This window comes from Sinocyclocheilus anshuiensis, unplaced genomic scaffold (genome assembly GCF_001515605.1).
Source record: "Sinocyclocheilus anshuiensis isolate Anshui unplaced genomic scaffold, SAMN03320099.WGS_v1.1 scaffold976, whole genome shotgun sequence".
NCBI lineage: Eukaryota > Metazoa > Chordata > Actinopteri > Cypriniformes > Cyprinidae > Sinocyclocheilus > Sinocyclocheilus anshuiensis.
Genome location: NW_015552538.1, coordinates 3,253,535 through 3,267,788, shown reverse-complemented (window position 1 = coordinate 3,267,788; position 14,254 = coordinate 3,253,535). Strand labels below are relative to the sequence as shown.

At 40.9% G+C, this 14,254-nt stretch overlaps 1 protein-coding gene across 5 annotated transcripts in view; it reads right to left on the bottom strand.

Annotated features, from left to right (window-relative positions):
• The window catches only part of LOC107663865 (syntaxin-binding protein 5-like), a 138,995-nt gene extending 125,006 nt beyond the window's left edge, over nt 1-13,989 (bottom strand). For all 5 annotated transcript variants that reach the window (XM_016454232.1, XM_016454234.1, XM_016454235.1 and 2 more), the window contains exon 1: nt 13,197-13,989. In XM_016454232.1, the coding sequence (XP_016309718.1) occupies nt 13,197-13,364 (168 nt within the window). In that variant the 5' untranslated portion in view covers nt 13,365-13,989. The remainder of the gene's footprint in view (nt 1-13,196) is intronic.
• Between the last annotated feature and the right edge of the window lie 265 nt (nt 13,990-14,254).

Below are 14,254 nucleotides of genomic sequence, written 5' to 3'. Positions count from 1 at the left end.
CTCCTCGTCCTCCCTGACCTTGCACAGTGTCTGTGCGAGAAGGCTCACTGGGGGAAACGCATACTTGCGTAGGCCCCGAGGCCAGCTGCACGCCAGTGCGTCCGTGCCGAGGGTTCCCTCGGCCAGGGAGTAAAACCACTGGCAATGGGACGTGTCCGGGGAGGCAAACAGGTCCACCTGAGCGTCCCCAAAGCGTCTCCAAATCAGGTGGACTGTCTCGGGGTGGAGTCGCCATTCTCCCGGAAGGGAGGGCTGACGTGAGAGCTCGTCGGCTGCACGATTGAGCTCGCCTGGGATGTGAACGGCGCGAAGCGACCTCAGACGGGACCCGGTCGTGAAGCCAATGCTGAAGCGGTCTCATATGAAGCAACCCGAGCGGCGTGACAGCGGCTGCGGGTGCCATATGCCCCAGGAGCCTCTGAAATTGTTTCAGTGGAACCGCCGTCTTGCCCTGGAAGGACCCCAGGCAATTCAGCATCGACTGCGCACGCTCTACTGAGAGACCGAGGTTGACCGAGTCCAGCTCCATGCCGAGAAAAGAGATCCTCGGGAAAGCATAGCGGTCAGCTCTGGATCTGACTCGGGCAACGCCACTCTTCCTGACGGAGGCAGAGAAAGCCGAATCCTCATCTCCAGAGCCTAGCTCGCCCTCCGATGCAGTGATCGACATCCTGTCATCCGCCTGTGCTCCGCACGAGATGCTGGGCCCCGCCCTGTCCGAGGAACCAGCAAACTCGTCCGGGAACCCCAGGCGGTGCGATGCGCCAGAGGAATGAGAGGCCCTCGGAGACGTACTCGACGGGGAAGCTCTCACCGTAACCCTCAGGTCTCCCTGACCATGAACCGAAGTAGCCCTCCGGCCGGAGGAGCTAGAGCGGGGCATGGCAAGGGGGATACCCCCCCGTTTAATGAGGAGGTATCTGGACCGCAACATCGCGATGGTCATGTTCCCGCAATGAGAACATGACTCATCCACGAGCGCTGCCTCAGCGTGCTGAAAGCCCAAGCACGAGACACAGCGATCGTGACCGTCAGATGAAGCCAGGAAACGACCACATCCAGAAACGCACGAGCGGGAAGCCATCTTTAAAAAGACACCCGTCGCTCGTGGAGCTCTTTTAGAATTTGCTCTTTTAGAAAGGAAAAAACACTCTTTCAGAGAGAGCGCTGAAGCGCCCAGGGGAGGTCGCGGCGGGACCGCAGAATGAAAGCTGCAGCTCGCCGAGGTTTCAGCAGCCTGGATGGCAACCCCCGCTGATACGCCGTCACACCAACGCCAGCTGTTTTTCCAAAACACTCGCGGAGATTTGCTTACTAGAAGGCTCGGCTCCGAAGCGAAAAGCTGATGTGTGTTTGCACGCGCTCTCCTTTTATACCCGCGCTGCGGGGCGGGGTGCGCGTGGCGAAGCACGCACGCCAACTGTCATTGGCTTGTTTAGTTAACACTCGAAGGTGATTGGGCTCTCGGGCGAGATCCCAATTCGTCAGTCACGACTGACGTAACGTCGAACGTGACTGACTGAAAGGGAACTGCATCCATGACACACTATCAATTACCACACAGAATATTTATTTTAATTCACTCCCTCTCTGTATATAAACAAATAGGAAATATGTTTATAGTAACTATATAGTACACTTATGATAGAAACATACTGTTTTGACCATAAATAAGAATATTTTGACATAATTTATTCACCCAAATTCTTTTTCTTCACTCAGCTGATTTCACTACAGCAAACAGGTGCTGTCAAATTCCAAAATGTACAATAAAGTAGTCTGTATGAGTGTGTGTGTGTGTGTGTGTATGTGTATATATATATATATATACACAGCATATATATGGAGTATATATGGTAACAATGTTTTGTTACAACAATTGTTATTGTAATATTTATTGGCGACTTAGCAAAACATCACATGCCTGCTAGGCTTCCATATACTAAATATTTCCCGTTCATTTAAACGCACTGAAAGCTGAGTCTAAATCATTATCTGTGGTAATCAACAGCATGATACAGATGTAGAAAAAAAAGCCCATAATATTCCTTTAATGAGCCACACACATATATGCTCACACACCCCTGTCCCCCTCAGCTGGAGTAGGGGCGGGTGGTCTGGGTTTGGCAGCTCTGCAGCCTTTAATCATGGGCTGGAGAAGAGGATGACACACAAGGGGGCGCTGACCTCCTGTCTGTCCCAGCAGGGCGATGCGACCTGTGGCAGGAAGGAGACGCGGAGCCCCCTGGGACCACCCCGTATCCATGCATAAACGGTAGGGGGAGGGGGGTGCAAACAGGCTCCATACGGGCTGCAAAGAGAGTCATTTGGCATTAAATATACATAGTACAGAGAGAGGATGAAAAATACATCTACTGGCCCCAATCTTTAAAGTCTCATCCATATTTCATGGCCAGAAGATCAATTTTTTCCCCTTTTTCTCTCCCTTTCTATATCTCTGGCCTTCGCCTTTAGTTTTGGTTTTCCTTTAGTTTGTTTGTTTTCGACAATGTGTTTAATTCTGCATTGGAAAGGCACAGGAAGGAAGAGAGCAACATACAGTAAAGAGACCTGGGCAGCACTGATGTCATAGAACTCTCCAGAACACTGAGCAAGGGTCTCTCTGACTCCCTTTAGCTCTATCTATCTCTATCTAATTACATTTAAAACCACTCTTTCTCCATCGCTACAAATATTCCAAAACACACACAATGAACTATCTTTCTCCCTCATTCACTCAGCCTCTTCTTTCAGAGGGGAGGGTGGGCGAGTCTAGGCCCCAATCTAAAAATAGACCACACATCCAGCACTCCCATGCACCGCCCTCTGCCTAAGACTGCAGATCTCGCTTTCACACTTGCGCTGTGTGTCTCTCACAAGCATGCACACACATCGCACGTTATCGTTTTAGATACAACAGGTACTGTCATATGCTCTCCCAAATATTCTTGGATGGACTGTCGACATCAGTTCCATTCATATATTCCCTTCTTCCTCACACAGTTATTTATATACGACACAGCATTAATCCGCTGCAGTGCAATATAACACAGTGTAAGCAAAAGATGGTCTATATAAATGTCTGTTGAAATCATTACTAATGCAGCGTGTATTAAAAATGTATTGAGGGAACTATTAATGCTACACACATAGTAGATGCCTTTTGTACACACAAACTGATAGTTTGTAATATCATATCTGTTAATGTCAGGGTATGCACATATGAAATATTAAGGATGAAATGAGTCGGAGCTGTGGTGTAGTGACTAGTATATGTAGGCTAGTACATACATCACTGATAATGAACGTATTAAAAAGGAGACCAAAAATATATATTAATTTCTTAAATAAAAAGTGTATAGTTTATATAACATAACAAATTTGTTCTGTTATATAAAACTGTTTCATTACTCTAAAAGTCAACACACAATACTAGCCTCTTTCTCAACTTCAGCCTTTTCATTTTTCCAAAATTCCATAATTTGAAAGAAGAATAAATGCCTTTTTCTGCACATTGCTCTAGTAAACTATATTGTGGTCATATGTAGCAAATCTCTCAGAGCTGCCTGGTACATATGGCGGAGACACTCATGTTCCCTGATAAGCTCTATGCCTTTAATATCCCACAGTCTATCCGTATATGGTTCAGGAAGAGAAGCTTCCAGACTGGCACTTTGTGGTGTATGACTCATACGCATTAAGCTAGAGCTACATCCTCTCAATTCTTCAGTCAGAAAAGAAACATCTAGACACTGAACTTTTGAGTAACTTTTGAACCTTTGATAAAGATGTCTGCCCAAACTGAGGGTCGTATTCATTCTTACAATCTCAGTTTCAAACTTGTGATCAGCAACAAACACCAGACTAGCTCTTGTTTTTGATGTCATAACACAGACAGATGTGTCTGATAGGGATAGAGGCAGTTCTAGTGTTACATAAAGTTACATAAGCACTTTCTAAAGTAGGCACTTTTACTTAAATCATCTTATTACAGGAACACTGTTTCAGAGCAAATCGTTCTACACATTTTTGACATAAAATAAAATAATAAAATGAACAATGTTCAATGAACAATGAACTGCTTATGTTGCATTCCTCATTTGCAAGTCACTTTGATTAAAAGTATCTGCTAAATGAATAAGTGTAAATGTAAAAACTCTGAAATTAATCTGATATGCTCACTACTAACTGCCGCAACAAAATCCTTATCTTTCAAGTACTCAGTGACATACAGTAACTTCAGCAAATCCTGCAATTATTTCTTTCTCAAAATTACGTAGATGCCAGCCAATCAAATTCAAACTGCCAATTTTATTTTCATTCAAGCTCTTTTTGTGCAGTAGACTTCAGCCAGTCCATGAGCGGTTTGTAGGTGGTCTGTGTGAGAATGAGACTAGGGCAGGGTGTAGGATACTGTGTTGCTTCATTCTGGGGTCTAGGGTTTAATCCCTGCAATCCCAGAGGATAGTTTTATTGCTCAGAGGTTGCTCTTTCAAAGATGTGTTATTTGGTGACTGAGAGAGGTACAGTACTGGGGATTGCCTTCAACAAATCACTTAACCCCAGGTTGCTCAACAGGACCATGCCTGTAATAAGTCTACTGTAAGTTGCTTTGGTTAAAAAAAAACATCTTATAAATAACAAAAACTCTTCAGACTTTAGAAAACAGGAAAAGGTATAGAAGCAAACACATAAAGAGGTAACACACACACACACATAAAAAAAAAAGCTTGTTGTGGTCCTCGCTGAGTTCTGTCAAGAAAAAGAATCTTCCTAAGACAAAAATGAACTAGCAATGCAATCTGACTCAGAATGCATCCATAAGGTTAGTGCCTGTGAGAAAATTAATCTGAATAAAAGAAAGAGACAAGGAAAAGTGATGAGAGGAGAAAGAAAGATTTCTAGCACATTCCTATATGGCAAGCAAGCAAGCAAACGAACAAACAAAAGCAAACGAACGAACTAAAAGAAAGAAAGAAAGAAAGAAAGAAAGAAAGAAATGTGGTATTTTTAAATATATACAATTTTGGATAATGTAAATAAATGTACAGTAGACTGAAATATTTTAAAATCTGAAAGTAAATACAACAATACAATTATAATATAATATAATATAATATAATACAAAGATATAAAAGTAACTAAAACTACAACCAAATCCTAACCCTCATAAATTTTAAAAATAAATAAATAAATAATATTTTTGACACTTATTTCTTGAAAAATTCATGTCCAATTCAATGTGTTATTTGCCATTTCTTTGTAATTATTTGAAAATGTATTGGCAATTTCTGAGTAAAAATAGTTTCAAAGTAAATTAATTTCAAAGTAAAAAATTGTTTCACTTTACAGTCTTTTTTGTATTTTTACATTTGCATGAAAACATTATTAAGCATGTTTATAATGCCATTTTTCTCATCCACCCATCCCCTAATTATTCATCTAATCCCCATAATGTAGGGAAAACCTGACCCACATTTATAAGCCGTACCCCAAGACATATATCATTTCGAGAATAAATTTCCTTTGAAATAAGGAAGAAACTTACAAATAGGGAAAGAATAAAACAAGGAGAGCAGGATTCTCGGTCTAACCACTGTCTATCAGAAATCTGGTTAAATCAGCCTGAAATGGCATTAAGCCTCAAATCCAACAAATAACGTTAAAACAATTGAGTGAACAGGAGGAAGACAGAAAGAACTGAGTGGTGGGATGGAGGGGGGTTGAAACCAGATAAGAGAAATGAGGCTCTTTTATTGGGTCAATAAGTGTGTCATCGTCCCGGTGAAGCCACATGAGGGCAAACAGCCCACTTTAAAAGCAGTTCTGTCACCAATCAGTTACAAACCAGACCATCATCTTGCACACACACAACAGAATATGACTGAATCAAAAACGATCAGACAAAATCCAGTCCAAAGTACCAAGAGATTTAAAACCAACGCAGCACAACATGAAGGTTAATTGAGAATATTTGTCCTTTTAATGACAACAAGACTAATTCATCCGTCTACCCTCTAATCTTTGTCAGAGCTGCTGTATGTGTATAATACATATCTAAACGTCACTTGAACGGAATGTGTGGGTGCAGCTGGTTTGAACCCTGCTGCTGTTTATGCTGTGGGCATCAAGCTGTGCTAAGAGCGAGAGTTAGAATGCAATTACTGAGCTTACAAGACATTGTGTACTTGAACGTGCACGTGCACGTGCCTAACTGGATTTCTGACTGCAGACGTTTCAGCTATACCTATCCAGAGAGGGAGACTTTCAATGCTGAAGTCATCGGAAAGGGAGGCTATGGAAGGACGCCAAACACAAATGAACGCATCTGTCGGGTGCGATATCATCACTGACTTGAAACAAATATTGATGAATGTTGGCGGTGAGCTTGACAAGGAGGTGAGGCAACAACTTCTTAATTGAGCACTGGATGGCATTTGAGGCAATCGCATGATTCTAGCTAGACTTTACATTTGTCTCTTTCACTTTCACTGTCAATATACATGTTACGGTTATCAAGCCTGAAGAGAGTGACAAATAAAGTGCACAGTTGTCTGTCAGAAAGATGTCAGAAATCTAGGAAATCTGTTTACGCTTCTGCTACTTTATATCTCACACTTGCAACATTATTTCTCATAATTGCGACATTATATCTCACAATATGACTTTGTTTTTTTTTTGTGATTTTAACTTTTCATCTCCCATTTGTGACTTCATATATCACAGTGTGACTTTTTCTTGTATTTCTTGTCATTTTGATTTGTATCTCACAATTTTGTTTCATAAAAAAATAAAGGTTTTTAACATCTTTGCAACTTTATTAAAGATAAAAAACTTAAATGATTCCACTGCATAAGTATTCATACCCTCATCTGGGACCATTGAAATTTAGCTCAGGAGCATTCATTTTGCTTGCAAATGTTACCACACTTTGAGTTGAAGTTAACCTGCGGCAAATTCGATTGAATGGGTATGATTTGGAAAGGCACACATGTCTTAATAAAAGGTCTAACAGCTGAAAATGCATATTAGAGCAAAGACCAAGCCCTGAGGTCAAAAAAACTGCCTGTAGAGCTCAGAGACAGGATTGCATCAAACCAAACATCTGGGGAAGAGTTCAGAAAAAAATTATGCTGCATTGAAGGTTCACAGAAGCATGTAGCCTCCATTATCCATAATGGAAGACATTTGGAACAACCAGGACTCTTCCTAGAGCTGGCCTCCTGGCAAAACTGAGCAATTGATGGGAGAAGGGCTTTGGTTTGACTGCTGACCAACAACCTGATGGTCACTCTAGTTGAGCTCCATGATTATATGTGGAGATAGGAGAAACCAACAGAAGGACGAACATCACTGCAACACTCCACCGATCTGGGCTTTACGGCGGTGTGGCCAAACTCAATCCTCTCATCAGTAAAGACACATGAAAACACACTTGGAATTTGCAAAACAGCACCTAAAGGACCCTCAGACTCTGAGAAACAAGATTCTCTGGTCTGATGAACCTCAATTCTAAGCATCATGTCTGAAGTATACCAAGCAGTGCTCATCACCTGCAGAGTACCATCCCAAAAGTAAAGTGTGCTGATAGCAACCTCATGCTGTGGGGCTGTTTTTCAGTGGCAGGGACTGAGGGACCAGTCCCAGAGCATTCAGAACCTCAGACTGGGCACCTTCCAACAGGACAATGACCCTAAGCACACAGCAGGAGTGGCTTATAGACTACTCTGTGAATGTCCTTGAGTGGCCCAGCCACAGCCTGGGATTGAACCCTATCAAATATTTCTGGAGAAACCTGAAAATGTGTATCTGCCCCATACAACCTGACAGAGCTTGAGAGGTGAAGAGGCGAGGAGAAGAATGGCAGATAATTGCCAAATGATGATGTGCAAAGCTTGTCACATCATACACAAAAAGATTTGAGGTGCTTCAGCTAAGTACCGAGTTAAGGGTTTAAAAAAAAATCTGTCCTTCCAGTCTCACTTTTGTGCGAGTTACTAAACAACAAGAGAAAATGAAGGGGATCAGTGGAGTGGAAAAAGGATTCAAGGATATAGATTGACTGAATAGGGCTATTCATTTATGGGTGATTACAAGCACAGAGCTGTTTGGAGTATTAACTACCTTAGCCCTGCTCAGCCACTGGAGAAACAACACACAGTTTGAATGATGGAAAGAAATAACAATCAGATTCAAACAAATGACACCATATGAAATCAATCAATTGAGCAGATGTAAAAATAAGGAGATAAATCGAAAAAGTGAAGGAGAGCGAGAGAGAAAAAATGGTTCAAACAGCACTGACAGGAAACTCTATATGAGTCACTAGCGACATGTCACTACTACACACATCTTTAGATGTGATTCCTCTGAAATATAGAGAGCGAGAAGACCATTCTGGATGCTCAGACCCTCTGATGGGAAAATCTACTGTGAGGATCTTCAAGATACAAGGTCTGATCTAATTTTTACCAAGGCTGCTTTTATTTGATCAAGCGTACAAACGGTGATATAGTGAAACATTATTACAATTTAAGAACACGTATGCGCCGTGGTACGCTTGTGAATGCGCGTCAAAGACTGACACGGGAGAGAAGAAATTGTTAAATTAAGCCATTATTTTTGTTTTCTTTGCACACAAAAAGTATTCTCGTAATATGAATTAAATATAATTGTTCATAAAATTATGGCTGAAACACAGATGTCACATTAACTATGTCCTACTACACTCTTAAAAATAAAGGTGCTTCACGATGCCATAGAAGAACCTTTTTGTCTAAATGGTTCCATAAAGAACCTTTAACATCTGAAGAACCTTTCTGTTTCACAAAAGGTTATTTGTGGCAAAAGAAGGTTCTTCAGATTATAAAAAGGTAAGAAAGAGATGGTTCTTTAAAGAACCTTTGACTGAATGGTTCTTTGTGGAACCAAAAATGGTTATTCTATGGCATCGCTGGTTTTTTTTACTGAGGGAAAAAAAGAGACCTAAGCTCACTCATAATGGCTATACCTTATTTTTAGCTCTTTGCTACTATCAGTCTCATCATTTCTATCTGGCCCTACTACTCTGTTGAATCTACAAACAGTGTTGATGATGAAAAATCTATCAGCAATAGACACTGTGCAATACAATTCATACTTGTTTCCCTTTGGTCGAGTGAGCACAGCTTTCCTGTTGAGAGATGAGGATACATGCAGACAGAGCGGGCTGCTCTAGAGCACAGGCTGTGCCGCCACTGCGGTCCCAGAGCACTGGAGAGGAAGCCAACATTGTTGACAGAGCACTAACAGAACCATACCACACTATCTACCTTGTTTTTTGTCATTTGCAAGGGCAAAGACTTCCTGATCGGCTTTAAAAACAAGCACCCTGCTGTTTATATCTTCCATTATGATGTTACATACACCTTTAAATGTTTTTTTTTCTATTTTTGCTCTATGCCTTTGACCCTATTATTTCTGTGTGCATGCCAGATCCATCCAGGAATATACAGAAGTGAGAGGGAGAGAGAGATCTAAATCTACCACACATGAAACATGGCAGCCCACGACGGGAGCTGTTGTCAAAGCTCATGATTCAGTTGAGTGATCATAACCAGAAATGGGTGTCACAGAGTGTTCTTGAGCACATGAGAGGGTGTTCGTCAGTCTATTTCAGATGTGCGTCTCCAGAGCACCGTTTCTGTCAACATCCCAAAGAACGCATCCCTCGACAGACCATGAGGTGGATTCTTTATTCTTATACTATCTCTAGAATAACTCATACAATTCACCATTGCTTATGGTTTGCTTGTATATATCAGGTTTAATTTTCATTGAAGGGGTCATATAATGAAAATTTTAATTTTACTTTTGTTCAGTGTGTGTACTGTATGAAAAGAGACATTTCAGACATTGTTCGATTCTTAGTGTGGTTCTCAGACAATCCCTCTTCAGACAAGTATAAATATAGCATTACAATCTCATATTCATGAGCCTTTCAATCTAGCATGTGTTAACCCACCTTAGTGAGCAAACAAGTCTGAATTCAGTTCCTCATAAAATTTATGTTTTTTAAAGGGAAATAATGGAAATTTAAAGGAATTGTTTCATGAGGAATCACATTTGGAGCCTCATTTCATTTTTATGCTTCAAACTGTTTGTCTCGATGTTCTGAATATCTGACCTACCTCGCAACATTCATACAGCAGCAAAACACTCAAAATCACAACATTGTTTTCACTGTAAAAACATGAGTGTAACTATAAAATATTGCAAAAACACTACAGAAAAAAACTGTTAATAAGTTAACAGTAAGTTCCTGTATATACATGATAAAACTGTAAAAGATCTAACCAGACATTTCATGTAATTTTACAGTAAAATACTTTTAATTGTTCAGTTTTTTGAAGTAACAAATCAACGTCATTTATAGTCAAAAACTGTAAACTGATATTCCCAGAATTCCCTTCATTACACTCCACATTTGAAAGTATTTTGTTTAAATGATCACGTTCTTTATTAGTTTTGTTATCAGTTATATGGTTTTGTTACATCTTCTGTTGTTCAATGAATGTTTATTGCATTATTTAAGTGTTGTGTGTTACCATGATGGTGTTTTGTGTTTGCTTGAATGACTCCGTGCACCTTCTGTATATTTGTATATACTTAAGTTTATGGAAAAGCTACTTGTGATGAACTTTGATTTTTCTGTATTTTTTACAAAATTATTCTGGCAACCACAGCCGCCAAAATTATTTTGTAAAAACTACAGAATTGTTTATACAGTGTAGCCTAACTATCAAGCTGCCACTGAGCTTTGACTAACTATATTTAATTGAAAAATATCAAATTCTTACAGGAATAGTTCCACCAATAATGAAAATGTGCTAAAAATGTAGTGCGAACGAGTTTGTTTCTTCATTGGAACAGATTTAGAGACATTTTGCATTTGTCACTTGCTCAATGGAGTGAGTGAGTGGGTGCAATCAGAATGCGGTCCAAAAAGCTGATAAAAACATCAATAATCCACAAGTACTAATCCACATGATCCAGTCCATCAACTAACGTCTTGTGAAGTGAAAATCGGTGTTTGTAAGAAACAAAAATCCGTCATTAAAGCATTTTAACTTTAAACTGTTGCTAGCCAAAATATGAGTCCATGATCCATAATAATGCTTCCTCCAGTGAAAAAGTCAATCCCCTGTTGTCCTCTCACATGAAAATGTATTAACATATTTGTTTAGAAAAGTCTTTGCTTATAAATGGTGCTTCAACTGTGCATATTTCTCTCCTGATTTAGACGATATAATCACATTTTAGCCAGAAGCAATGGTTTGAAGTGAAAAACTTCTTAATGAAAGATTCGTTTTATAAAAACTCACAGATTTGAATTGTTGTTAATTCATGGACTGGAGTTGTGTGGATTATTGTGATGTTTTTATTATTGTTTGAACAGCATTCTGACAGCCCCCATTCACTGCAGAGGATCTATTGGTGATGTAATGCAAAATTTCTCCAAATCTGTTCAGATGAGGAAACAAACTAATCTAGCCTACATTTTTGACCAATTTAGGGTGAGCTAATTTTTTGGGTGAACTATTCCTTTAAATTAAAAACAGCACTGTATAGCAGACACTTGTACTACCTCAGATATAAATACATCCTCCTGACAATATGTGATGTTTTACCTCATTTGTTTAACTGGCGATGAATTCTAATATAACCCAAACGTCAGGCTGTTGGGTGTATATCAGCGCGAGTCTCTCACCGTACATTCCCCGGGGGAGTGCACAACAACACCGCGGTCCCATCACTATGGTGAGAACGAGGCGTGTGCCGGTCGCCAGTGAATGAATGTGGCATTCTGGGAATATTCACAAACAACTTCATAATCTGCACGTCATACATTCCTGCACTTCCATTCAAACGACACGGCTCTTGTTCGTTCTTTCTTACCGCTTTCCCACTGTCTAATTTGCTATGTTGGAGAACAACACACGTCCGTCCTCGATCGCTCTAATTTCAAGCTCGAACCGAACCGATTCAAGTGGAGGTAGAAGCGCTGCAGTCATCTTCCACTACCCCGACCGGCTGCAATAGGCCCTAAAAATCTCTAAAAAATAGCTTCAGGAGAAAGCACACAAGCCCGGAGACTACGGCTGACTCTCACTTTTTATATAAGCTAAACACCTCAGTTATGTCATCGATTCCCTATCACTTGACTTCTCCACTGAGGAAAGGATTGTGTCCCAAGAATGCCTAATCCTGAGCATCTCACTCCCAATGCATTGAGTAAATACTGTAGAACTAGATAGAAAGTTAGAATGATATAACGATAGATAGACTGTGAAAGTGTATGGAAGCTGTCAGTCTCTAACAACTCCTTTTTGTGTTCTACTGAAGGAAAAACATACAGGTTTGAATCAACATGAGGGTCAGTACATAATGACAGAATTTTTATTTTGTGAACTATGTGAACTATCAATTTAACATTTCATTATGGTGATGCTAATATGAAAGGCTTAGGGAATGGGACTGAGAAACAGAAGGATTTTCATTTTTGTGTGAATTGTCCATTTAACACTTCAATATGGTCATACTGACACTTAAACACTGGACTGAGAAACTTGTCTGTGGTTGAGCCCCTAAAAGAGAGAGTCAAAACTGCGGTAAAAATGTAAATGCAGTCCAAATGTTCTGGCTCTTTTTTGGGGGACTGAGAGCATCCAGTATCTCACCACTGATGGTTTGCTCTATCTATCTATCTATCTATCTATCTATCTATCTATCTAACAACTGTTAACTTCTGGGAACTTTAAAGGATAGTTGCTGTCACCAACGTCTCAGTGTTTTCGTCCATACAATGGAAATCAATGGTCAAATATCTTCTTTTATGTTCTGCAGAAGAAAGAAAGTAGCTCCTATGTTTGGAATGACATGAGGGTGAATGTGACAGAATTTACAATTCTCTGGTTAACTATCTCAACGATTTGAAGGGGACCATATTTGTGGTTCACAATGTCTTTGCACTACAGTATGTGTCTGTGTGTATTGTGTCTGCTGCTGGTGCACTGCAATTTCTATTGTGGCTCTATCAACAACAGTTCCCCCAACAGCTGCACTGATTAGCACAGGCCTCTTGGCCAAAACTAGCTGCACATCTCTGCTGCAATGGCAGACAAGCCCTTTGCGACAAGCTAGAAAGAGGCACCCACCTTACAGATTTGGAAGTGCTCAGACATCAGTGTCTCCTGGATTTCCAGCTCCCGCGGTGTCGGAGCCGTACTAGGGGTCCCAGCCGCACTGCCGCACGCGGGAGATCCACATGGATTGACAGGTGAAGAAGTGGTCAACCCGTCCAAAACCTTCCGGAACTTCTTCATCTTTATCCTTGTGTGTATACTTCAACGTTTCTCTTGAACAATCTCAAAACGTGCCGTCGAGACGGTTAAAACGGCATAGGAGGTGATGCGGCTTCACAGCACGAATTCAGACTCCTCGTTTCTTCTTCCTTTCAGAATTTTATGTGCACAAAAAGTCGCAGAAGAACCTCATCTTCCAAAATAAGGCTGATGATCACAAAAACAAGATGATGGATATGGGGAGAAAGGCGAGTTGAGGTTCAGTGCGCATTAAAGCCTGAACCAGGCTGGAGAAGAACCAAGAAACTTCATTGCACTTACGCAGGACGGTATCGCATCCAGCAAGTAACCATTCTCAGGAGGCATGTCAGAAACATAATAAAGTGCAAACTGACTTTGGTAAAATGAATGTTACTTGTCGTATTTTATCGAGATTCAATCGCTGTACACGGCAAAACTCACGTTGAACGCTTGTTGTTTGGGATCCCAGACGCAGAAGAGACACGCCGCAGAGAAGCAGCGTATAGCAAAGTGCCAACGTCGGAAATAGATCAGAAACTGCCTCGAAAGGACATGAAATTTCACGACCTGAAAGATTTTCTGTGAAATCCCCTTCTCTGTTTCTTTCTTCTGAGTAATTTCGGAGAAGAGGAGGCGAGCACCCTCGACCCGCAACCAGAATCTCTCCAGCAGTCGAGTGCGAGCTGCTGTCCAAGGTGCTGAAAGACTGAGCGAAAGACAGCCACACCCCTCTCTCTTCCTGATTGGACCATGTGCCACGGCCCTACTGTAAACCCCGCCTTCCAGCTGCAGCGATTGGACCATGTGCTTGAGAAACCACAAACAATGAAATAGTGATTTAATTATTTGCAGATTTTTTTCATAAACTCAGTATTACCTATATTGCACTA